At 36.9% G+C, this 27961-nt stretch overlaps 1 protein-coding gene, 1 long non-coding RNA gene and 1 gene segment (V, D, J or C); all 3 read right to left on the bottom strand.

The window, feature by feature from the left end:
* The window catches only part of LOC139618218 (uncharacterized), a 68737-nt gene that overhangs the window by 31440 nt on the left and 9336 nt on the right, over positions 1-27961 (bottom strand). The gene's annotated exons all lie outside the window — the stretch shown is intronic.
* On the bottom strand, positions 4015-9494 carry LOC139618221 (immunoglobulin heavy constant mu-like). The segment is given in 7 exon segments: positions 4015-4388; positions 5131-5264; positions 5821-6141; positions 6278-6586; positions 6730-7014; positions 7284-7574; positions 8965-9494. Coding segments are annotated over 7 exon segments (1422 nt in total).
* LOC139618227 (uncharacterized) lies at positions 9865-10792 on the bottom strand. The gene is made up of 2 exons (XR_011689703.1): positions 10427-10792; positions 9865-10018 (listed from the first exon to the last, which is right to left on the bottom strand). It is a non-coding gene; the product is annotated as an uncharacterized lncRNA (long non-coding RNA).

Genomic DNA, 27961 nt, shown 5'->3' on the forward strand with positions numbered 1-27961 from the left:
ATAGAGCAATCAAAGGAGAAATTCTAAGATTACACACTTGTATTTGTATTTGTATTTATATTTATGTTATGGTGATAGAGCACTACTTATTAGTGTTGTACTGAGTGCTAACATGCACCTTCCACTCTCGGTAGAAAGACTCTCGCTTCTCCTCAGAGGTTTTTGTAACTGTGTGAATCATTGTGGCCACCCCAGTTACACAATGTTACACCACGATGCAAAAACCAGTGTCACAATGTAGCTGTCATACATTTCTCTGCAGTATAGTTATTTTTCCTTCTACTTAAATGAAATGAAGCGTTTTGCAGGTACTCATTCTTTTATGAATTTACATTCCTCGTGATTAATTAACTGAATATTTATTGTGCAACATGTAAGTCTGTCTATTATTTTGTTATTAATTGTTATGAATTATTTCTATTATTTCTTTAATGTCATAGTGAATATTTGTGCGCTTTTTTTGCAGAGTCAGCAAACATAATATTTTATGTGCTATATCAGATAATGTATTATAACACAGCCTTGTGACTTTATATGAATAACGTGGACTACCTTTTCAGTGCTGTGTGTAATTTGACACAAATAAACAAATGACCTTTTAAAAAGCCTCCCCACAATTTTTTTTAAGTGTCTTTGTTAGACAAACATGAACAGTTTGAAGAGATGGAAAATTGTTTAATTAAATCAAGTATATGTCATACAGAATATTAAAAACACTTCTCAATGTAATGAAATACATCACCTCTACTAAGCAGCACCACAGGGTCGACAAACACACAGTGTCACATTACAGGGCTCCTGTACTGAATTGTATGTGGTTTCAGAACTGTGCCGTTTCATATGTTAACTTAGTTTGGTCAATAAGAATAAATAAAAAAAATAATTTAACAATACCAATATATCCTTTGACACTAATTTGATATTCTCATCATCCAGTGGGAGTTTTGCTTACTTTACAATTACAGGAGATATGCAGATGAGTTTTTACAGCCTGGTTTACAGCATGGTTTTTGTTATGGTGTATATCACTGTGCCCCAGCTACCACTATAAACCACAGTGATACAAGCCCTTCCCAAAACCTCATCACACTTCACCAACACCACACAAATGACTGGTCACAGGAAAACAAAGGAGTTTTCTATTGAATAGATTTTTAAAAAAGGAAAGAGACTTTTATTTACACAAATAAAAAAACAGAACAGAGCAACTTTTTTTTAGATCTATATTTATTTTTTTAAACATGTTATGATTCTGTCTCACTAAAGCTTCACATGAAACATCTTCTACTGACAAAGTTCACCGCAATTTTGATCGAACATTTTATAACATTAAAAAAAGAGGTCATTAAACTTGATGTTCACAGAACTACTACTGCATTATGGCAAATAAAGAAAATACAGTATTCAGTAAATACAGTATGTATTTGGCTGCCTCTAACCTTGGAATAGAGACATGGGCCAAGTCTGTGCCATCTGCTTCCACATCTTCTGGGGTTAGTGTTGGATGGGTGCTTTTTAATGTCATAATTACTATTTTTTTGAGAAGGCAAATAAATGCACATATTTTTTCAGTGATATTTAAAACTTAGCCCTCAGTAAATGCTTTGTAATTTGTTTGTTTTTAATTTTTTTTTTTTTATTTTAGCACCTGTATCATTTACCCTCCTCTGGTACTTGTGATCTCAGACAAGCCCCACCACTTAAACAAAGCTGTTGAAAATAGCAACTCCAAACTTAATTTGGAATGGAGGAAAAACATTGTTGCACTGACCTCTGTTGGCTAAAAGGTTCAAGTTTGTTGCACTTGTGCCCGGACAGTTGTGATATTGTGTCAGACTGTAGTGTGTTGACAAGTTTTGGGCTTTACAAAGTCGGGACAATGGAGCTACAAACCAGTAGATGGCAGCACAAGCCCATTTTCATCTTGTGAGGCTCACGTTTGAGCTTTCCTCCACTCCAGAATGAACACCGAAGGCGGTCCGGTGTCTGGGTTACTTGCTTTGAGCTGCATCACTATATAAGCAGGTTGTAAATGCAAATATTATAGTGGAAGGCTTTTAATGTAGGTCTGCATAGATCTGATCATGTGAACTCAAGTATTTTAGCAGAATGTATCACTTATAATATTTGCATATTGTGGATTCAACAGTGTTTGAAAGAGAAACTTGAACTTGTCATTTCTATTTTATTAAAGTGAACAATGAGTCATGGAATCATTGCCTGGCTGGAATCACATGAATATTAAAAAAAATAATAATGAATGAGTGAGTTAGTAAATGGTATTTTTTGTTGAATTTTACTACCACCAAGACCAAATAAGTGATCACTTAATCTCCATAAAGCCTTTCCCACTAGATGGTAGTCTTCACTCACTTTTCACACCTCCTTTGACCAGCTGCTGTGTGAACCAAAGGTCCCCCAGCACATCAACAAGTACACATAAAACACTCGAGGCCCTGTTCAGACCTGGTATTAACATGCGTCCTGAGTGATCCAATCACAAGTGGTCTAGCTCTATGAAATTGTTCATCTGGTAACTTCATATTACTCTCAAGTGGAACATATTCGACATATAACCCCTGCCAAAGAGTCATGTGTTCGCCTGCCTTTTTTTAATTGTCAGCAAGATTACACAAAAAAATTCTGAACAGATTTGCACCAAACTTGGTGGGGGATGGGTCATGGACCAGGGGAGAATCCATGAAATTTTGGGGTAGATCTGGATCATTTAATATGAATTTGAATTCTGGTGTATGTTGATTGACATTGACCTTGGAGGAGGTCTGTGCCCTCTTTGTGCCCTTCTAGTTAATCATGTGTTTGAAGGTTACTGAAGTTAACAGGTTGAATTGTTTCCCTGAATTCATCAGTTGTAGCATCAGCTGAATTTTTATTTATCAGCCCCTAAGTAGTTCAAGATGTGTAAAGGCCATTTCACATGTACAGTAAAATAACCTTGCATTAGCTGCATTCAAGAACACAAGATTAAAGCTTTTTGATTACTGCTCATATCAGTAAATATGAAAATGATTCAAAGTATCAGCTCTGTGCATCACTTGCTCAGGAAAAGTTAAGTAACTAGCCTGCCATACTGACTCTCAGCTGTCACAGTACCACAGTAATAACGGAAGGTTGAATTGTTTTTTCAAATTTTTAAACTTTCAATTTAAAGTTTGGGCAAATGGGAGCTGAAGAAGTGGAGAATTAACGTTGAAAATGGAAATAATACAACAGAGCTTTATTAGGTATTATATAGGTATGTTATGTCAAATATGAGAGAAAAAAGGTTCAGTTTATAATACTGGAATATATGTATGTTTAGTGAGGAAATTAAAATAGAGATAAATAAAGTAAATGTTTTTACAAATGTATGTTATGCAGATTCTGTTTTGCTGTTTTACTATATGCTACCACTGCATTGTTTTCATATTTAATGGATGTATCTTTTCATTTTGATTCATTTTGCTGAGGTGTGTTCACAAAAAAAAAATCACGCTTCATCCTGCCTTTGTCTGAAAATGCGCCTGATGTCTGCATGTGAGCTACTTCACGCCTGGATACATGCTGATATGCAAATCAATACACTGACAGACATGTCTGTTGCTTCGAGGAAGTTTATTTATATTTCTGACGGTTTCAACAAAGTTCCACTGCTGCAGCTGTGTTCCCTAAGGTGCAGAGAAAAGGGGAAGTGGCTCTCTAAAAATGATATGTTCAGAAACAGCAGGAAACTGAAAAACCTTCAGAGCTTAACTGATAACACAGCTTCACAGGGTGTTGACTTATGGTGGTTTCTGTCAGATATTCTTAGATCCCTGTGCTGTGACTCAGATGACAACAAAACCCTCAAAAGCTTTTTATGTTTATCAGCAGCACGTTAGCACTCACATTCACACTACCGTACATTTTTATGTGGCTGTCTAAATTGTAACCACTGTAATCTCTATTCTATTCTAATTCTATCTATTAAATCTATTAAATTACTGATGAAAGCAAATATTATCAACAAAATGATCAAACATGAAAAGCAAAGATTTATTTAGTCAAACAATGAAATGCAAAACCATGAACACAAAGCAACTCTTTTCTGCTCCAGTACATTTTTTATTTACATGACAAGAAAAGTTAATAATAAAACATCTTAGAGGCACGTGTTCAAGAAACGTAATAAAGAACTTGTGTGATGATAATTTAGCAACAGTACCCAATGCAGGAAAATGTATTCATGTAAGTAAAAAGAATTGTAGTTGTACTTTAAATTTTCTACAGGTTAGAGGATACAATAGATTATTGCTGACGTACATGTTTTTAAAACTGGATAAAAGAAAAAGAAAACAAATGAAGTGGTCTGTGCTGTGTATCCATCTGATCCCTTAATGTTTCTTCATCTGAAAAAAGAAAACAACAAATCATTTCAAAAATACACATCAAATCAAATAGAGGGTGTTGAACAGTTTCACTCAGCTGGAGAATGGGCACCCAAAAGATCTCTGTGTCTCGAGTACAGTTTGTAGTAGTGGCCAGCAGATTTGCTGCAGGTCACATTCTGTAGGAACTTGCATAAAGGGTTTATCATCATAGAATGAGACACGGTTACTATCTGAGAGTTGGTTACTTCAAGATAATATCTGTGATGTTAATAGTAATATGTCACCATGTGCCATGGAGCATTTAAAACACACAAAGAAGCACATTTTCTGTGGCTGGAGATGTTCTTCATTCTGTTGCCCTTCACACTTGTGCTGGTTGGCTGTGCCAGTAAACTCTGTTCAAGACACCTAATACACCGGAAGTGATTCATTTCACACCACTTTACTATGTAATTGTGTTCATCGAAATCAAACCCATAAGATTTCTTTACTTAAACATGAGGTTTGTGATATCCATATAGAATAATTCACTAGTCAGAAATACTGATTTGGTCCCAATTATTTTTTTCACATACTGTTGATAATCAATTACATATTTGAGTTTTCTTACCGTAGCCTATGTCTATTGTGTCTAACTTTATTAAGCTAAACTGATGCATTCATTTGCATTCCAACGATCTCCCTTTTCAGGATGATGCATTGCAGTCTTGGTATTATGCAAAGTGGACAAGTGAAATGCAGAAAAAGCCTGCATGTTTACCTTGACCAGGCTGAATATTATGTTATAGAAGAGAGAGGATATGAAGAGAAATATGAAGGAGGAGGTTGTGGACCACAGACTTCTGGCCTCATCCTCTTCACTGGCATCATCTGTGCAGCTCAGAGAAAACCCCTCTGAGGGAAAATGTAAGAAGAAGAAGGTATAGGTGGTTAGTCTGTGTGTGTGGTGTGTGTCTGTTAACAAAGGTTATTAGTAACATAACATTGACACCATTGTCTCTCTTAGATAGTGCTAATAAAATTATTATTATTATTAATTATTGTAATTCACTCTCATGTGTGGACATGGATTCAGTTCAACAGTGGTACAATGCAGCATACTACTGTGAGGCTTCAGTGAAAACTACTCATACAAAGTGATCTTTTGTGCTTGCTTTTCATTTTGTTTGAAACTATAGAAGTCATTCATGAACGTGTAACAAAAGTGTCTCCATGCAACATTTATTTCAAACAATCAGCACACTTCTCAAGCTGTTAGACAACGTGACAAACACGGTAAGAGGACAAACAAAACTAAATTGACATGTTGACTCTTATTTGTACAGTCACAAAGATTAATAACACAGGTTCCCTGTCAGGGAGCACACACAGAGACAGAATGACATATTAGCACAAAACACCACATTTATGGCAGAATCCATCCACTATTTGTCACATTCAATCATGTTACCCATGGCCTTAGACACTCCGTGTGATTTCATGGAGTCATTTCTGCCAACAGGCCAGACGTGGCAGTAGAACTGATGTTTTCCATCCCACTTTGTCTTGGTAGCGATGTAAACATTTGTAACTAAGTAGCTCTTTTGGGTCTTCTGTGGGGGGAAGTCGATGCCATCAGCATAGATCGGGGTTCCTTGTTCGTGTTGTTCTGACCATGCGATGTAGTAATCCTGCTGCACAGGACTGGAGACCAGACACACCAGCGTGACCTCTTCATTGTCAATCTCCTCACCTGGGAGGACATGGACTTTCACTTTTGTCTGTTTCCCATCTGTAAGAGACACTGGGTTTACATGCTGGTTCATATATAAGCTTTACATTTACTTTACTGTATGACATGTTTGAGTTAGTAAGCTGGCTGCCTCCCCTGGGTTCACAGATTACTGTTCCATCATTCAGTAACATACCTCCTTTGTGGACAGTCAGCTCTTGAATAACTGGTGTCATATCTTCTCTAACGGCAGAACAGCGTACTTTGTTGACTTTCTGCCACTCATCTTTGGTACGAGTCACTGTGCTGGTTTTGCTGTACTGACTGCCTTCAGACTTTGTTGCAGCAGTGTTGCTGGTAACATTTTGTCCGTTGATTTCCCATATGATTTGAGTTGCATCTACAATGGCCTTGTCTTGTCCAGTGATGACACATTCCAGCTCTGCCTGGTTGTCGCTGAAAATTTTTTTGGGACTTGACTGTTTCAGCATCACTGTGACAAAACCTACATGAGGGAGAGCAACAGAGAAAAAGAGGTCACAAACATTTGGATGGTCTGAAAAATTCTTGACTTCATGTCATTTGTGTCAAGATCCAGAATATACTATTTTATGTCACTGTTGAGTAAGAGTTGAAATATCACTGAACCTTTTGAGGCCTTTCTTTTGGATGTTATTCCTCTGTATGTTGCCTCACAGGTGTAAACAGCTTTTGTGTCCCAGTCTGTATTCTTGACCTTCAGGACACTGATAGCTGAGTATAACTCTCCAGTTTTTTGGATGGGACTTTGACTGTAGTCGTTCAACTCTGCACCATTCTTTTTCCATTTAAATGGTTCAAGTGTTGCATTTTCACTGTCTTCAATTGTGCAGACCAGGGCCTGGGTGTCTTCACTTGGCACCGATAGCAAAGTCAGTTTTGGAGGAACAGGTTCTGAACAGATGAGGAAACAGCAGAGTTAAAGTCATTCCATTTTATATTAATCTGCATATTAATCTTTCATCTACAAGTGACGAGATGGTTGGCTCAAAGGAAAAATATATGTGTCAGACGGACAAAGGAAATGTCACAAATGTGAGGGAATAAATATTGCTGAACATTTGTAGCGAAGAACAAAATGAATGAGGATGGTAAGTTGACCCATTACACAGTATACTGAGGAAGTTAGAGAGATGTGTTAACAAATTAACAACACCACATACTTTTGACATGTACACTTTTGGAAGATCCGTCATGAATTACTGAACATCGAAAAGACTTCCTTGAATCCCAATCAGATTTTGATACTTGGGTCAAACTGACTGCTGTATATTTGTTGTTTTTCTCAGCAGGAGGATATTGTGCTGAGGTCAGGCTGGTCCCACTGGCATCGGTCCACTGGAAAGTAACAGTATCTGGGAAAAAGTTGTGTGCAAGACAACCAACGGTGATTTTATCTGCAGTCCCAGGTGTGCACTGAACCAAAGGAAACACAGTCGGGGATGCAGTTGACCCTGGAAAAAAGTTTGATAAGTTTAATGTCAAGCAAATTATGAAACACAAATAATGAATTGCTCATCAGAAAAACTGATCACAGATAATTATTGGTTGAATTAAATAAGACCAAAAGAGTTCAATCTTAAATATATAAATCAGTGAGAAATTGTGAAATAAATAATGTGATAAATACAAGATATATCATGTAGTTGTGAAATAATAAAATACACTTTAAAAAATGCTTTAAAAAGTCACATTATTAAATGTTATTTCATATTTTATTTTATACTTTTTGTTATTTTGCTAAACTGAGCACGTTACACAAACTGCAACATGAATTGTTCTAAACCATTTTGTTGGAACAGTGGCAGGTTTATCTTAATCACAAAGAAATTTAATAAAAAATATTGTTAAAATAATGGCTAACAAAAATCATCAGCAAGTTAGCATGTGATTGTCTATCTGCACGGTGAAACTGAAGAGAGAGAGATGTCGGCATCCTTTTAATAAGTAAGAGTAAAGTATCGTCTTATTGATTAGTTTGATTTGTCTGTTCAGCTCACAGATAAAGAGACTGAAACTGAGTTCATTAATACAATGGCACCAATATTTCAAACCCAATCTTCTGCATTGTTTTTTTTTTGAACCAATATCTTCATACAATAAATGTTTTTGTTTTTTTCTTACCGTACTACATTTAATTTAATGAACATTTTGTTCTTCTTTTTGTTTTGCAATAAACTTATAAACTGAAAAAGTTGAATGCCGAATGGAAAGAATTACAAATCAGAAAAAGTGAGTTGAAACTTTAAATGGATAATTATCAATTTGCCCTTCAGTTCATTGCATATTTCATCCTTTAAAAGTCAGTGTCTTTTGTCATTTCAAAATGAATTAGATATTAAAGGTATTAACTCGTCTTTGTAAAGTGTTCATTTGTTTAAAACACACATCATCTCACTTCCTTCATTTAAAGCAATTATACTATGTGTAATATATATATATATATATATATATATATATATATATATATATATATATATATATATATATATATATATGGTACCGTCTTATAAAAATCATCCAGGTACAGTATTGTCTATAATTATAATCAACAGTAAAAGAAAAAGTAAATAAAAATGTGATTATCAGTAATAATCACAATCTAGCTGAATATAATGTAAGAGCAAATCTTGAAGTCATAATGCAAAAGAAGAACTTTTCAAAATGCTTTCTACGAAACAGCTGCATTAAGAATATCTTGACGGTTTTGTTTTTGGGTTTTGCTCCATCTGATCAGTACAAACTTCAACAAGACCATGACCTAAACTTCTCTACCATCAATAATCACATTTTAAACAAAAAATCATCTGATCACTGAAAATATTGTGTAGAAATGTGGCTTACCTGAGTGAACTGTGACTTTAGTCCCTTTACCCCAGTAGTCAAAATAATCACAGTGTTGCATCTCCATTCATTGCCTGAACAAAAACCTGGAGCTCCAGAAAAATGCTTAAAAACTTAAGTAATTGTCTGAAATGGATAGAAATCCTGGTACACGTGATACCCTGGTGTCATCCTGCAAACATGTCTGTTGTACTGATTCTTAATCAGTTCTTGAAATTAAGATTTACCCTAAGAAAACATTTACATCTTTGAACTAGCGTTCATTATAAACTATGAATTAATCCAATTTTAAAAATTTATCTGCTTATTAAAATAGATAAGCGTGGCAGTTACCTCATATTCAAATAAGAAATATTTTGTCCTGTCATATTTTTAATCAAATGAAAAGATAAGTGTAAGATTTTTGCTCTTAGGTTTTTGTATGGATGTATATCTCAGTGCCCACCAGCCCATCACAGTGAAAAACCCTCATACAAAAACCAAACACCATTTCCTGCACTGGAGAATAAGGGGACCTGTAAATTTTAATAAACAAATACAATATTTGTTTATCATTCATTCATTCTATGTTTTTATTCATTTATTTCTATCCTCATAGTCATGTCTGCATTTTTATTTTTTATTTGAGAATTTCTTTGTTTTCATTTGATTGTAATCATCACTCAAACAATTCGATAAAACACTTTGGTCAATGTTTGTTTTTTTAAATGTGCTCTTGAAATAATTTGAGTTGACTTGACTTATTCAGTTCATAATATTGGACAAAACTGCAACATCATAATCTGATATATTATGTGTGTATGCTAATCATCTGTTTTACAGCTACAGGAAATTTGGAAATCACGGACATGTTTGGCATCACCTGCAGACGACACTAAAAGAAAAGAGACATTTTCCATCATCTGTTTCAAAGAGGGAGCTCGGAATATTTCTGTGGTGTGAAGTACAGTTTCAGTCTGCAGCAGCATGAGACTAAGTTTTAAGGTTATTTCTGTGTTTAGTTTTTGTGTCTTCATTTGAGTACAGCCTGTAGGGTTGTTCATCCTTTATGCATCTGGAAGAGAGAAGATCATAACTATTATTGCCCACATCTAGTGGTGGTGAAAACAAATGAAGCAAAGCCTGCAAAGCTGATTTCTTCTTTGTTTTTTTATTTTAGCAATGGTTCATTTACCAACAATAATCCAACAACACTGGTGCAAGAACAAGAAGGAACATGCTGAAAATAGAGTTAAAATACTATATATATGTATAATACATTATATGTAAGAATAAATATCCAAATATTCCAAAGTGCATAACTTTACTAAAATGCAAGTAATGAGAAAAATAAATATAAAATAATTGATTACATTTAAAAAAAATGATCTCCAACAGTTTGAAACTTTAAGCTTCTTATCACAGACAAAGCCTCAGAGTGTAGTGGGAAAAGAATGTAGAGAAAAAATGTTTATGAATTTACCCTGTATGTTTGTGTTGCCTCTGCTGTGTGCATGTGAGTGACTTCCCGCCTGGATACATGCTGATATATAAATCTATACACTGACAGACATGTCTGTTGCTTCGAGGAAGTTTCACTGCTGCAGCTGTGTTTAAGTGGTTTTCTGTCAGATATTCTTAGATCTCTGTGCTGTGACTCATGACAACAAAACCCTCAAAAGCTTTTTATGTTTATCAGCAGCACGTTGTCACTCACATTCACACCACCGTACATTTTTATGTGGCTGTCCAAATCTTAAATGTTGTAAATATCACATCTATTGGATTACTGATGAAAGCAAACATTATCAACAAAATGACCAAACCTGAAAAGCAAAGATTTATTTTGTCAGACTATGAAATGCAAAATCATGAACACAAAGCAACTCTTTCTGCTCTAGTACGATTTGTTATTTACATCATTGTATTTACATATTCATTCATATTGGACAAAAAAATAAATAAAAAAAAATAAATAAAATAATATATATATATATATATATATATATATATATATATATATATATATATGTGTGTGTGTGTGTGTGTGTGTGTGTGTTGGACAAAAGTTTGGACACACCTTCTCAATCAATGGTTTTTCTTTATTTTTATTATTTTCCACATTGTAGATTAATACTGAAGACATCAACACTATGAAGTAACACATTTGGACAAGCCAAACAAACAAACCAAAATATGTTTTATATTTTAGATTCTTCAAAGTAGCCACCTTTTGCTTTGATGACAGCTTTGCACACTATTGGCGTTCTCTCAATCAGCTTCATGAGGGAGTCACCTGGAAGGGTTTTCAACTAACAGGTGTGCCTTTGTGTCATTTCTTGCCTTCTTAATGCATTTGAGAACATCAGTTGTGTTGTGCATAGGTAGGGTTGGTACACAGTTCTATACAGTGAATAGCCCTTTTCGACTAATGTTCTAATCCATATTAGAACAGTAGTCATATATATATATATATATATATATATATATATATATATATATATATATATATATATATATATATACACACACACACACACACACACACATATATATATATATATATATATATATATATATATATATATATTCCATCATCTGTTTCAAAGAGGGAGCTCGGAATATTTCTGTGGTGTGAAGTACAGTTTCAGTCTGCAGCAGCATGAGACTAAGTTTTAAGGTTATTTCTGTGTCTAGTTTTTGTCTCTTCATTTGAGTACAGCCTGTAGGGTTGTTCATCCTTTATGCATCTGAAAGAGAGAGGATGTGAACTTTTATTGCCCACATCTAGTGGTGGTGAAAACAAATGAAGCAAAGCTGGCAAAGCTGATTTCTTCTTTATTTTTTGGGGTTTTTTTTTATTTTAGCAATGGTTCATTTACCAACAATAATCCAACAACACTGGTGCAAGAACAAGAAGGAACATGCTGAAAAAAATGTATAATACACAATATGTAAGAATAATTTTCCACATATACCACAGTGAATCATAACTTTACTCAAATGCAATTAATGAGAAATAAATATAAAATAATAGATTACATTTTTAAAATAATCTCCAACAGTGTGAAATTTTAAGCTTTTTTGATAGGTGTGAGTTTAAGCTTTTCTGTCAGTGCTGCTGTGTCTATACAACCTTATTCTTTCCAGTTTCAATGAGTAATCTCTTGACTTTTTGAGAGTAAGGCGACCTGTATTGTCATCAATGGGTAAGAACAAAACAAAACTTAATTATGATCAACAAAACAATACTTTTGCATTTTTCATTATGCTGCTTTTTGATCAGACTATCAGGCGTAGTTTTTTATTTTTTTGTTTGTTTTAAATATATATATAATCATTATCTGTCATTTTTATCTGATGAATTCAAATTCAAAATCACTCAAAGGTCATTATTCAGTATTTTTGTGACACAGACCAGCAAATGGTTGTTATCATCCTTTAATTCAGACCATAAATGTTGGTTAAAACTGTAGCATAACAATGTGCTTTCATGAAAAAGTTATATAGTTTTTTTTTAAAACATGTAACACCATTTTCAATTCTTCCTCTCAGCTTATTTGTATGTGTGTGTGTGTGTGTGTGTGTGTGTGTGTGTGTGTGTGTATTGTGGGGAGGGTAGTAATTTAATTAGATACATTAAAATTTAACGGTTATTTTAAAATACAATGGATTTACAAAGCTTCTTCGTGCCACTGTGACATCTGCAGGGGTTTGTGTGCAGCTCTGTGGCTTCCTGTGTCACTGTGGCTCTCGAGCACAATAATAAACAGCAGAATCTTCAGTCTTCAGGCTGTTCATCTGCAGATACACCTGGTCCACGTTGTTGTCTCTGGAAATGGTGAAGCGATTCTGGACAGACGTGGAATAATATTTAGTGCTTCCACTTGGAGCGGAAATGAAGGCAACCCACTCCAGTCCTTTTCCTTCAGCTTGTCTGATCCAGGCGATATGAGCATCACTATCTGATATTCCTGCATATGTACAGCTCAGTTTGTGGGATTCTCCAGGCTGCTTTACCACTGGTGCAGACTCAGTCAGTGTCTGACTGCAAACACCTGAGGAGAAAAGCAGTTTGATCAGAACAGAGCCAAACGTAAACCCTGACACTGAAAAAGAAAAGTGCACAAGTGTGGAATTCACCAGAAATTGCTGACAGCAGCAGGAATGTTACACATGTAGTTAAAGCCATCATGGACATTTGTTGTGTGTCTGGTTGGTGTTCGCAGTGAAATAAATATGGATGGAGGAGATCAAGATTTGCATGGACTCCTCCTCACAGTGCTGCAACCTACAATCAGCTGCTTTTATGAATTGGTGGCACACAGCACATTTGAACAGACTATTGTGTGACATTTTTTCGCCATTTTAGGGACAGAAGTGAAGAACACATATGGTAATGGAGTCGTATCAGGACACTACTGTCACAGTGTGCAGCTTTTCTTTGTGCACAATAAACATGACAGGACAAACACATGTCTACACAAACACAGTTTACACATATAAGCATGTGAAAAAGTATCTAAGTTGCATATATGTTGACAGGGTGCAGATACCATCACAGACACTTGCAGAATGGGTGAAAGTGTTTCCTGTCTTAAATGAAGCACTGCAGCTATTTTCTTTATTTCAAAATAATGTGTAACATAACGTGACGTATCTCACTGATGAGTCCTTAAAATATAGAAGGGGGTTGTGTTTGAAGCTCTGTCAGCTCTTCAGGAAAGGAGGGTGGAGAGGATTTTTGGATGATGTCTTTTGATAATACAGTCATGGTTTTGTAAAACATATGTGCAGGTGGTGACGCTGTTTTGATAGGTGTGAGTTCAACCTTTTTTTTAGTAGTGTTGTATCCATACAAGCTTATTCTTTTCCATTTCCAATTTTTTTGAATACATACATACATACATATAAAAAATATTTTGAATTACTTCTTCTAGTACAACTCATTATCTTTTGCAATGAAAACCAATAACCCTTCACATTGCTACTTGTTGTCTGTGGAGGTTTTTGTGCAGCTGCTCCACTGTCTTCAGTCACTGTGTCTCGAGCACAGAAGTAAACAGCAGAATCTTCTGCTGTCAGACTCTTGACCTCGAGGTACTGAGTGCTGCTGGACACATCTTCAGTCATGAGGAAACGGCTTTGAAAGGAGCTGCCATAGATAGCAGAGTTTGAACCTGTGTCCATCCTCCCAATCCACTGCAGAGCTTCCCCTGGTCTCTGTCGTATCCAGTGTATGTAGTAGTCTGTCATGCTGTAACCAGATATGACACATGACATCTTCAGTGTGTCTCCAGGTCTTTTCACCTCAGATGGAGACTGGTCCAGTTTGATCTCACTCCAAACTCCTGTAAGTAAAGAAATGATGAACATTATCTGACACACTTAAAAACATGAGAAAAAAAAGCAGAATAGATTTTCTCACCATGAATAGTGACAACAAATAATAAACTCCAGACAACTGTATTTTCCATCCTGTAGTAAACACTGAGTCAGTGTTCTTTGACTGGTGTTTCAAAAATGTTTAAACCTGTTACTGTTAGTTCTGTAAGATGTTGGTGTGTTTATAGGGAGGGAAGAGTTTGCATAGACCTCCCTCTGCAGGTTTAAAGAGGAAACATGTAATGCATACATTTTCATAAATCAAGTCTCTCCACAAGAGCAGAGCAACATGTAAAATATTAACGTCTAGGCCACTCAATTTTGTACTGATGAAGTCAGGGAACAAAACTTTTATGTCCTACATTAATATCTAAAAACTCATATCGAATTTACACTCACCGGCCACTTTATTAACCCTCCTGTTATGTTCTGGGTCAAATTGACCCTTTTTAAAGTTTGAAGATCTAGGAAAAATAGTTAAAAGTATTTTTTCAGTATGAAACTTCTTCTGCTTGCCTTAATTAGTGTAATCAACATATAATATGAAAATGGTTCATCTCACGTTTATATCACATAGATACTGTTCAGGTCAATTTGACCCAGCAGTTACACTGGAGGTAAAAGGGTGTCAGAAATGTCAGACTATTTTTTTCTTTGCAACTATGAGACATATTTCATCCCAATCACTCTCTCTCTCTCTCTCTCTCTCTCTCTCGCTCTCTCACACACACACACACACACACACACACACACACACACAGAGCACACGCACACACAGGTGCAGGTGTTACGATATTTGACGAGAACCATTTATGTTCTCGCGGGAAAACTCCACCCACATTCAGTGGACACTCAACAGGGGAGGGGCAAAACATATAAAAGATTCTCTGCATGGGAGTCCTACCAACATTACACTCTGTCAGGCAAACCTTTACAAAATGAGCAGCAGAAGCAAAAGGATGACAGTCCAGGAGGCTCTGGAAGTCATCATTGATCATGACAGTGAAATGGAGGAGGATGTGTCTGAAGATGAAGACCATCTTGAGCTAAATTCTGATTCTAATGATTCTGATTTTGAACCAGATGAGGGAACTGCTATTCCTATTCCTCCAAGCAAGACATTCATGTCAAAAAATGGTGAAATACAGTGTTCTTCATCCCCAAATATGCGTCAGGCAAAACTGTCTGCAGAAAACATAATCAAGACAGTGCCAGGGTCCACTAGGATGGCAGTGACTCGTGTGACTGACATCAAGTCAACTTTTGAGCTGGTCATACCAGATTCAATACAGAAAATCATTCTGGAAATGACTAATCTGGAAGGGAGGCATGTTTTTGGGGAGGTCTGCAGGCCATCTGACGATATCAAGACAAGCATGACCTGTGTGAAATGTTGCACAAAGCACAGTGTGGTGACATGTCACTCGTGTGCTGTGTAGATGCACACGCACACACACACACACACACACACACACACACACACACACACCTAGACACACACCTCAACATTTCTCTTTTCATGTGCTTATAGCTGAGCTCTTTTTAAGAACTTAAAACTCAATCTATTTTCTTCTATTGTACTTTTTTGCCCCTGCTTTTAACTCTGTGTTTTCTTTTGTTTTATGCTGTTTTATGCTGTTCTTTTTTGTCTTTATGTAAAGCACATTGAGGTGCCTTGGTATGAAATGCGCTATATAAATAAAGATGCCTTGCCTTGCGTTGCCTTGCCTAGACAAACACATACACACACACGTTCATATTGTGATTGCTTGATTGTTGTATTGCGATTTTGTTCATTTCTGGTTCACAAACAGTGCATGTATGTAAAACAAAATTTAAATGTTATGTTTCAATGTTATGTAAAACGATTGTGTTTCATATGTTGGTCTTTCAAAAGCAATAAAGTGGTGAAACATTTTTAAAAAAGTTTGAACATGCATTTTTTTTTTATGAAAAACGAGTGAATTATCCTAATTGAACCATCACCTGTTAGAGGTAAGGAACACCATTGCACTAAATATTGATAGAATAGTTAGTAATGGAGTTAGTGATGAAATACTCACAGTGCTTGTTAGGATTTTTTTGTTTTCAGACATCTTTTGGATAATTAAACATGCACTGGGTCAAATTGACCCGGGAACACCATTGCTGTTCCTGACAAATGAACATAACAGGAGGGTTAAGTACACCTGTTCAATTGTTCATTAATGCAAATATATAATCAGCCAATCACATGGCAGCATTGCAATGCACTTAGGCATGTAGACGACTTGCTGAAGTTCAAACCGAGCATCAGAATGGAGAAGAAAGGGGATTTAAGTGACTTTGAAAGTGGCCTGGTTTTTGCTGCCAGACAGGCTGGTCTGAGTATTTCAGCTCCTGTCAGCTAAGAACAGGAAAATTCACACGGGCTCACCAAAGTTGGACAATAGAAGATTGGAAAAACTTTGCCAGGTCTGATGATTTCTCAAATGGCCTCCACAGTCACCAGATCTCAATCCAGTAGAGCACCTTTGGGATGTGGTGGTAGGGGAGATTCACACCATGGATGTGCAGCCGACAAATCTGCAGCAGCTGTGTGATGCTATCATGTCAACATGGACCAAAATCTCTGAGGAATGTTTCACCTTGTTGAATCTATGCCAGGGTCCAGCCTGGTACCAGCAAGGTGTACCTAATAAAGTGGGCGGTGTGTGTATATATTTGTTTTACATATTTTATGTTTGGCCAAACTATACAAAGAAAAATGTATTAATTTATACATTTTTAGGACATAGAGCTATTAATTTTGTCACATTATTTCTGTCTCATTGCATGGAAACAGGAAAAAGATCTTCTCCAGGCATTGCCATACACAAAAACAAATAACTGAAATAAGTGTCATATCCTTTTTGTAATCATTGGAAGAAATCAAGTTTCTGTAAGTCTCTTCTGTACTGATGCTGGCTGCAGTGGAGGTGAAAAGGGATCTATATGGATACATGAAACCCTCAACTCTGCCTCTGTTTATCAGTAAAAAAAACCACAAACGGCTGTTTTCATTAGATCAGCAAAGTGTAGTGTGTTCATTCATGTTCCCATTCACAGCATATTGGTTTCTGTTGTTTAGTCACATGTGTTTCTGAGTAGGTCTGTCAGTGGTTTGAATCACTGTGCAAATTGATGCACAGCAATGTCCCACACTCAACTTCTCTGTGAGGGAGTACCTGAGAAGACGGACTCTCTCACTGGTTTCTGGGTTTTTGTGCAGGTTTGTGTCACTGAGGAGTAACACACATGGAGCTGTGTCCTCATGCTGCTGTAACTGAACTTGTTCTCAGAGTGTTATTGTTATTGAGCTTTTTACCTCCAGTAAGATACGGTTCTGCAATCAAACCTGGAATTCAACCAGTTTTGCTGGAAAACTAAAAAGTATTGTGCTTTTTTGCCACGAGGGCACAGCCATCTTTGAACAAGCCAGATGGTGGCGTCACTGGAATGGTTCTCCGTTTGTCTCTGTGGTTGTTGTTAGATTGTTTTCCACTGGGAGCTGTTGGTAAATATCAGTACAGACAGAGAAGAGAGCGGAAGGCACAGGAAAAGTTGAAGGTGGTCCTTTGTATTGTAGCTGGTGAACTCAGATCAGTTAAGTTTCATTCATTCTAACATACATGACTAGAATTAAATTGGCACTCTTTGGGTCATGGGGTCATAAGGACCACAATGGGAATAAGTTATCTCTCATCTTTTTTTGTGCTATATGCAACATTTTAAATGAATAAGCTGCGTGTTTGCCAGAGTGTATGACATGTTTCAATATGTCCAATAAATCAAATCAAGTCAGTGTTGACAGTAGCTGTGACATGACAGGCACTCTAGCAGTCTAGCAAGCTGACATTATAAGCATGGAGGTAAGGAGACAGTGGGACAGCGTCGGCTTCTTGTGGAGACATGTTTTGTGTGGTTTGTCAGGTAAGTACCTTTCACTGAATGTTTGGAAACGCTCCTTCTCTTACTCCACAGCCTCTGCTGGACTCAGAGTTATCAATCTCATGTTAGACATTTTGACAAAACAACACAATTCCTGTTTATCTCTCAGTAATTATATTATCTGAAGAAAGTTCAGCTCTCAGTTTATAAAACAGACTCACATCTTTCTTGTTCAGGCACTGAGACTAACTTAACTTCTGCCCATTTTCGTTCTTCAACAGGACCCGATGAAGAGTCAACGTGTGTTCAAATTGCTGCCCTTCCTCTTCTGTAATCAAATAAAAAATTTAAAGGGAGAGTTGAACAAGTCTTGGGGAGGTAGAACATTAAACTGTAGGTTTTTGTACAGCTGCTCAACCACTAAGCAGAAATGCATGTCAGGTGTTACATTGGTAGAACAAATGAAGATATGTCCAATTAACAAATTAATACAGAATTCATCAGAGAAACTCTTCACCTGTCCAGCAGAGAGTTAACAGCAGCAGTCCTGTCCTATAGTCCATCATGTTCAACTGTGTGTCCACTGTTCTCTGTCATCCTCTCTGCAGTCAGATAAGTAGAGGTGGAAGACATCTGAGTTTTGCATTGACTCCTCCTCACAGGGAGGAGAGAGGTGGAACGTACTTGGCTGTGGGTTTATTGTTAGTCAAAAACTTTATCTGGCATCTTTTAATGTCATTTGTGTAAAACACCACTTTTCCCACATTTCTTGTTTATACTGTAAGATAATTCATCTTGGCATCACAGTTTCTCATCACTTTTTGTGCTTTGTTGTTATTTCACCATGTTGTAAAATGAATAAATGATTTAAACATATTTCTGATCGTGGATATTTCACATTTCTAATCATCTTCTGATCCTTGTTGTCTTGTCTTCTTGTCAAATCACATGTTTTTTTTTTTCAGTTCGGTCCATGTTTCAGACTAAATGAATGTAATGTATTGTTCGTATTTGCGTTGGGTAGTTTAGTGTTAAATAAAACTTTGACAGTACTGAGTAACGTCATTAAGAGAATAAAAATGTAATTGTTACTTTGAAATATATAAAATCTTATGTGGATATACTGTATTAAAGTGATTTTGCAGGCGATGAGAAAACTCAGATGTGACTGAGGTCACATTGCTATTTGTTGTCTGTGGAGGTTTTTGTGCAGCCGCTCCGCTGTCTTCAGTGTAAAAGAAATTCTTCCCTAATCATTTGTGGACTAATGGAGAAAAAAACAGGTATTGCATATACACACACTCACACAGTGAAATAAAATAATTAAAATGTGATGTGTAGCAATCAACTTTCTCTAAATCTCACTTATTCAGATGTCAGCTGAAGTAGAAGTCAAATGAAATCTACATGGATTTACTAAAATACTGAACTACTCTTCTGTTCAGTTCTTCACATACTTTTACACGTTGATCCTCTCAGTAGACTTGTACTGTCTTTATTAATTGTAATATTTAGAACATGCTTGTGTTTGTGGTTCAGCCACAGGAGTCTCTGGGTATTTGTGCAGGTCTGTTGGTTGTTTGTGTCACTGTGGAGCCAACTATTGTACCACCATGTACGTACACAGTAATACACAGCTGTGTCCTCAGGCTGCAGATTCTGTCCTGTTAATGTTACAGAACTAGTCAATGTGTGGTGAAGGAACTTGTTCTTCAGAGCATTGTTTTGATCCAAGGTGCCTCCACCCCAGCGATGCAAAATCCACTCCATTGGTTTTCCTTCACGCTGTCTGATCCAACCTGTTGCATAGCTGTTATCAGTCAGAGAATAACCAGAGACCTGACAGGTGATGGTGAAAGACTGTCCAGGCTGCACAACCACTGAGTCTGTCTGGATGAGATCAATACTGTACACACCTGTGGAAACACAAATCAACATTATCTCCATCATTCATCTGAATATTCAGTGTTTCTAATGTGTTTATTAGTGTGAATCCACTGAAAGCTCCTCACAGGATCCAGCTGCCAGCAGCTGTATCAGAACTACAGAGAACATGGTTGATGTTGAAGCTGAACTGATGTGAGCTCTTCTGTCCTCTCACTGACACACACTTCACTTCTTTATGAGGAACCTTCATTTGCATATTGTTGAATATTTAAATTAATCTTTTGTTGAGAAAATGAAGAAATAAAAAATCATACAGAGATTTGTGTTTCCTGCAGATAGTTGAAGGTTTGCAGTTTTACATTAAAGATGTGAAACAAAAATCCTCTCAAACAAAAAGAAAAGTTTCTTTGTACCATATTCACAGTATCTAGCAGCTACTTTCACTGTGCAGTCCCAGCAGGTAGTTACTGTAAATACAGGCTTTAACTGTCTGAGTTCAACTGATCAAATGGTATTTTTTAAAATGTAAGTAACTTTTGCAACAAATTAGTAATTGACATAGATGAATAACTGTCACATGAGAACAACAACAATAAACAGCTGATCTTACATTTGATCATCTTTAGATCTACTTTTCACATCTTGTAGACTTGATGAACCAACACTATTGTTGTGTTTAATTCATTAAATTCTTAATATCTGATGTAGAAACTCTCAAATCAAATCACCAAATATTGTGATTCACATTCCATCATCAAAAACTTTCACAGTTTTACATCAAAACTTGTAAAGCTTTTCACTTCAGAGTTTGTCTTTATCTGTGATGATTCAAAGATCAGTTAGTTCAGATGAATGAGGTGAGCTGCTGTAACTGTCTCATCACAGAGACAGAGGAGAGAAAAACAAGACTTTACCTGCCCTCTAAAGGTTCAAAGTGGAACTACAATATATGGTCCACTTCAATATTATGTTCATAAACTTATTTTCATTTGTTCACAAAAGTTCACATGAGTAACAAGACCTTTCAGTATGTTTTATTTATTGTTTTATTAGAAACAACAACCCCAGGAGGTCTAAATTAAAATCAAACTTTTCAGCTAAATAAAAATGAGGATTGTAGGATTTTGTACAGCTGCTCAACCACCTTCAGTCACTGTGACTGAAGTGACTGTGACTGTTTCAATTTCAGCTTGAAACATTTTGTTATGGTCTGACCTTCCCAAACAGACAGAACAACCACCAACAGTGTGAGCTTTCTGTCAGCCATGTTGACAGTTTGCTTAGTAAGTTTTCAAATCCATGAATCCTCTTTAAATATGATGTCAACTGAATCCCTGTGAGAATTTGTTTACAACAGAACAGAAAATATAATGATTATTTTTTGATACCTCTTCATTGATGGGTCCTGAAGATGTTTTTTGTTAAAACTAAAATGACTCAAACATTTCACATAATTACTTTAATTCCTTAACTTTTTTATTATTGTTAAAATTCTAAGGTCAAGAAAACCATTTCACACCTGATTGCAATTGTAAGATTCATTTATTCCTTTGTGTGTTTGTTTGTAGATCTGATTGTGTAACTGAAAACACCAGTGAAGAAAGAGCAAGATAATGAAGACTTTAAATTTCTCAAGGTTTCAATATTCAAACTGTGTTTGAAGCCACAGACGCACAGAGAAACTCTGAACCCTGAGAGGAAATGAACTGAAACTGTGTGATGATACAGAAAAACTGCTGTTGTGAACAGGAACATTTCTGCTGCTTATCTGTCACATGAAGTCTGTGAAATTGTTCTTTTTTTGTCAAACTGAAGACAAGTAAACAGGACAGTGTAACACTTGGACAGTTACTGTCAGCAAGTGTTACCTCCATTTATTCTCCCACTGCAAACTAAACAAAGTGAAAACATTAAATCTCAGATCAGACAATTAGCAAAAACATCTAAGAACACAAATTCTCTTCATTGTTGCCCACTGTTGATCTTGGACAGTTACAATATAAAGCATGTTGAGATGTTCCAGTCAAATGAATTTCAAGATGTTGAAGCTTTTTGCAGCCGAATCTGAATTAAAGGACGTCAGAGTTTCAAAGAACAAAGAGGGAAATGTTTCTGCTCACAACTGAAGGATGCTGACAGAAAATCTTTGACAAACAATGACTGAACATGAAACTGCAGAAACTAGTGGGAAGGTACTGAGGCAGTTTTTCTCAGTGAACTGGTGTGAAATCATCAGTGGTCTGAGGGCTCCTCCTCTGGTGGCTTCATGTTACAAGTGTTCAGGCACTGAGGGGTTTTTGTTCAGGTCTACTGATGCTTTGTGTTATTGTGTGTCTCTGGCACAGTAATACACAGCAGAGTCTTCAGGCTGCAAATTCTGTCCATTTAGAGTCACTGTGTTGCTGGAGGATTCTAAGTTGACACTGAACTTGTTCTTTAGTGAATCTTTGTAATGAGAGCCTCCAGTATTTTTCATTCCAATCCACTCCAGTCCTTTCCCTGCAGGCTGACGTTGACCTGGCTGCACAGTCACAGAGGCTGGCTGTGTCAACTGTTCACACTTCACACCTGTTAAAAGAAGAAAATGTTTTGTTATCAATGATCAAGTTAAACAGCAAAAGAAGAATTGTTGACTGTGACAAATCCAGAGAGACTCACAGGATCCAGCTGCCAACAGCAGCAGCAGAGCTACAGAAAACATGGTTGATGGTGAAAGTGAGCAGCTGTGAACTCCACTGACAGTCTGATGTGAAGTTTTTATAGCTGAGGAACAAGGAAGCTCACTGAGTTTGCATACAATCAAACATATGAAGCATCAGTGTTGGTCCAACTGGAGCCAATAGAAGAGTCTGTTCAGTGTTATTATATCTGCAGAGTGAAGACATGTCTGGAAATCACCTCTGCTTTAATTTTTGATTTCATTAATAACTCAGTTTTACCACATTGACAATGTCTCTGCATTTCCAGAAAAGACAACAACAAACAGCTGAGCCTCCAGTCTTCTGGTTGATCATCTTTAGATCTACTTCCTACATCTGGTGGACATGATGAATCCGGGCTGCTTAATAATTAATGCATGAGCAGCAAACAGTGCGATGACCCTATTGGATTGATTTTTTATTTTTTTTTTACTAATATTTTTGTTATAATTATTATGAAGAATAAATCAAGGTCAAACTCATCAAACTTTGCACACGTGTCAGGCCTGTTGAAAATGTACATGTATCATGGGTCTTGCATTGAGTGGGCAACATGGGTCCATAGCAGCGCCTAGAAAATTGCAGTGAGGCACTACTCACTCTGTGTTTCACCTACATGTATGAAATTCAGTCGGCACATAGAACAATGGAATGAGCTGCTGTAACTGTGTCATCACAGACACAGAGAAAAACAAGACTTTAACTGCCCTCTACAGGTTTGAAGTGGAACTACAATATGGTTTAGAGAGAGGCCTGAAAACAGATGTTGAACAAGATGTTGTTTAGTTTTGCTCTTTGCTTTGGTGCGATTGACCAGTTTTTCACATGTGTATATTCATGAGAAAGAGGCAGTAAGTTTGCCTGATGCATGATTGAAAAGAACATTTATTAAGTACAAACTGCACATCAGTGTCATGCACCCTAACCTTGAATGAGTAAGTCTCACAAACACAGAATAAACAGCAGCTTCTTCAGTCTTCAGCTGTTTATCTTGAAATCCCTCTGAGACAGTGAGATGGTGAAGTTGAGTGTCAGTCGGTTCAGATCAATGAGAAAAGCAGATTTCAGTGTCGCCTTGTAGTGACAGAGGAGACAGAAACTTGACACTTACTGCTCTCTAGTGTTTATATCAAGGAAACATTCAGTTTTACCCTCATATTGGGACAGTTTAGATTCCTCATAGTTATAACTGTAACTATGTAGAACTGTGGTTACTTGCTTGCTATTATTTTAATTCTTACTCAGTGAGTTCAGTAACCAGATTGCTGTGTTGTGACTGATGCTTTTTTTTTTTTCCTTTTTAGATTCATGTGTAATGGTTAATGGTCATTAATGATGATCCTTCACGGGGCCAGTTTGCACAGTTTCACAAATAACAACAACAACTGATATAAATGAATGGCTGTATCATTTTCTTCAAAAGCGTGAAATAAGAACATGTGAGATCATTGTTGTAATAATGAGGACTGCAGGATTTTGTACAGCTGCTCAACCACCTTCAGTCACTGTGAGTCTCGAGCACAATAATAAACAGCAGAATCTTCAGTCTTCAGACTGTTCATCTGCAGATACACCTGCTGTCTGCTGTTGTCTCTGGAGATGGTGAACCGGCCTTGGACTGACTGAGAGTAGAATTTTCTGTCACTGTCATATTCAATAGTAGCAACAAACTCCAGCCCTTTTCCAGGAGCCTATCTGATCCAGGCCATCCAAGAGCTGCCAAAGTCAAACCCAGAGGCTGTACAGGTCAGTGTGTGGGATTCTCCAGGTCTTTTAACCACTGGTGCAGATTCTGTCAGAGTCTGACCATCAACACCTGTCAAGACAAAAAGGAATAGAGTCAGATGGTTTTAATAGGGACCTTTTTAAATACTCAAGATCAGAGAAACTTTTGACCTGCCCAGCAGAGAGTTAACAGCAGCAGTCCTGTCCTATAGTCCATCATGTTAAACTGTGTGTCCACTGTTACTGTTGTTGAAGCAGCACAAGTTCACTGCAATGAGAATCAGGAAGTCACAAAGCACAACATCAGCTGTTGTTTTAACAGTGGGCAGCATGTGTCTGTGTTTGGAGTCAAACTCCTTCTCCTTATGTTCTACTGCCCCCTGTAGGTCTCTGTGAAACATTTCTGTAGAGTGTTTGTAAAGCCTCTCTGCTCACTTTAACCAGTGTGTGTCTTTGGCACAGTAATACACAGCAGAGTGAGTGTGTTCATCATCCTGAGGCTGGAGATGTGACCTCTGATGCTCCACACAAACTACAAGAGCAGTCAGCAGGACACAAGTACACTGCACACACTGAGGATTTGCATCAGGACATCATGGGGAGGGAGGGGCTCATGTACAGGAAGTCTCTTCTGCTTTCATTCAATCATATCAGTCACTGTGTGTTTCTTTTAATGCAAGTGATTGACCATCAGTGTTGAATTCTATATCTGTGATGATGAAAAACAAAAACATGACATTTTAGATATCACTTTATTATTTTCACATCATGTAACATCATCATGAAGTGAAATAATTTAAATTTTCTGACCTTGTTGTTATTCACATTTCATTTTTAAAGGAAGGATTTGACATAAGAAAAATCATAACTTCCCTACATGTCCCATCTTATCATTACTATTAAGAGAATGTATTTTATTTCCGGTTTTTCAGAGCAAAGTACATTCTCAGTGAACTAGGGTGAAATCATTAGTGGTCTGACACTAGCAGTAATCAGAACAACTTTGTTGTTTGACAGACTGATGTGTTTGACTTGTGGCCTCCATCAGCAGGCCATTGGTTGACATGGGAGGGTCGTCAGCTGGTGCAGCTCAGCTGAGGCCTCCTGGGCTATAAAAGCTGGCCCATGTGCTCATCTGTCCTCTCCCTTCCAACTGCTGACAGCCTTTGTTTTGACATTATGCTTTGCTTTTGCACATACAAACCATCACAGCACATATGCTACTCATTCATGCACTGCTTTCATAGCAACACGAACTAATTTCCACACCCCATTGCTTTTTATGTGTGTTGTTTTTAGTTGTGATAAATTGTTTGCTTTTAGTTTAACTTTGCTTGGACTCCCTTCTTGTCACATTCACTGAGCCAGTTTGTGACATCAACTTCAAAACCTTTTCCAAGTTGCTGTCCTGCGCTGCTAAAATCTTGTTTTTGTAACCACGATGTCGTCTGACAAAATCACCAAACACATGAGTTAAACACAACGGCTGTGCTGTGAGTGGAGCTATGATTAATTGCAAAATGATCTCTGAGAGAAAGTAAGAAGTGACTGAAGATTAGTACATTCAACCAAACACCAGATCTCAGAATCTCATCTTGGTAACGGATGAGACTGGGACTTGACACTGACTGTTTTTTTCAAAAACACAAATTTTCAGTCTCATATGATGAATCATTTAAGATAAGATGTACAGATATATTTTAATTTATGGAGATGTATTGCATTGAGATTACTTTTAGAAACCAGATTGTTGTGAGTGATTGTCTATAAAGATACCATAACAATTCAAGATTAGATTCATAAAATACTTGATACTTAGCCTGAAAGGTGAGGACTGTAGGATTTTGTACAGCTGCTTAACCAACTTCAGTCACTGTGAGTCTCGAGCACAATAATAAACAGCAGAATCTTCAGTCTTCAGACTGTTCATCTGCAGATACACCTGCTGTCTGCTGTTGTCTCTGGAGATGGTGAACCGGCCCTGAACTGACTGAGAGTAGAATTTGCCGCTACTATCGCCATAGATAAAAGCGATCCACTCCAGTCCTTTTCCACGAGCCTGTCTGACCCAGACCATCCAAGAACTGCTGAATGTGAATCCAGAGGCTGTACAGGTCAATGTGTGGGATTCTCCAGGTCTTTTAACCACTGGTTCAGATTCTGTCAGAGTCTGACCATCAACACCTGTCAAGATAGAAAAATAAAGTCATTTGCTTTTAAGTCTTTTGAAGCTTTTGATTGAAAATTAAAATCACCATCAGAGAAACTGTTGACCTGCCCAGCAGAGAGTTAACAGCAGCAGTCCTGTCCTATAGTCCATCATGTTCAACTGTGTGTCCACTGTTCTCTGTCATCCTCTCTGCAGTCAGATAAGTAGAGGTGGAAGACATCTGAGTTTTGCATTGACTCCTCCTCACAGGGAGGAGAGAGGTGGAACGTACTTGGCTGTGGGTTTATTGTTTGTCAAAAACTTTATCTGGCATTTTTTTAATGTAATTTGTTTAAAACACCACTTTTCCCACATTTCTTGTTTATACTGTAAGATAATTCATCTTGGCATCACAGTTTCTCATCACTTTTTGTGCTTTGTTGTTATTTCACCATGTTGTAAAATTAATAAATGATTTAAACATATTTCTGATTGTGAATATTTCACATTTCTAATCATCTTCTGATCCTTGTTGTCTTGTCTTCTTGTCTAATCAAATGTTTTTTTTTCAGTTTGGTCCATGTTTCAGACTAAATGAAAGTAATGTATTGTTTGTATTTGCGTTGGGTAGTTTAGTGTTAAATTAAACTTTGACAGTACTTTGAGTAACATCATAAAGAGAATACAAATTTCATTGTTACTTTGAAATATATAAAATATTATGTGGATAGACTGTATTAAAGTGATTTTGCAGGTGATGAGAAAACTCAGACGTGACTGAGGTCACATTGCTACTTGTTGTCTGTGGAGGTTTTTTTGCAGCTTCTCTCAGGAAGAAAAAAATTCTTCCTGAGAGTTGCTCTGAAGAATTACAGACACGGTGTGATGAATCAAATCTCTTTACTTCATGCTGCGTGGAGAGAAGACCCGAGCACAGTTGTTCTCTGAAAGTACTTTCAGAAAGTCTTGCTTTAGGCAAACAAAGGGACAACAGTTGCTGACTCATGCAAGGTTGATTCAGTCAGTCCTACAGTCTGATGTTAATCATGCCTTCCTCAGAGCAATGGCCCTTTAACATCAACTCTGAGATGACTGTCAGCTGGCCAAGGGAAATGTAATGGTAATGTAGGGGAAATGTAAGATATTTAAGTCAAGTCCTCGAAAATCATTTGTGGACTAATGGAGGAAAAAAACAGGTATTGCACACACACATAGACAGAGTTAAATCAAATAATTAAAATGTGATGTGTAGCAATCAACTTTC

The sequence above is a fragment of the Trachinotus anak genome, unplaced genomic scaffold (genome assembly GCF_046630095.1).
Source record: "Trachinotus anak isolate AG129_WGS33_773 ecotype Australia unplaced genomic scaffold, CSIRO_AGI_Tana_v1 ptg000003l, whole genome shotgun sequence".
NCBI classification, from domain to species: Eukaryota; Metazoa; Chordata; class Actinopteri; order Carangiformes; family Carangidae; genus Trachinotus; species Trachinotus anak.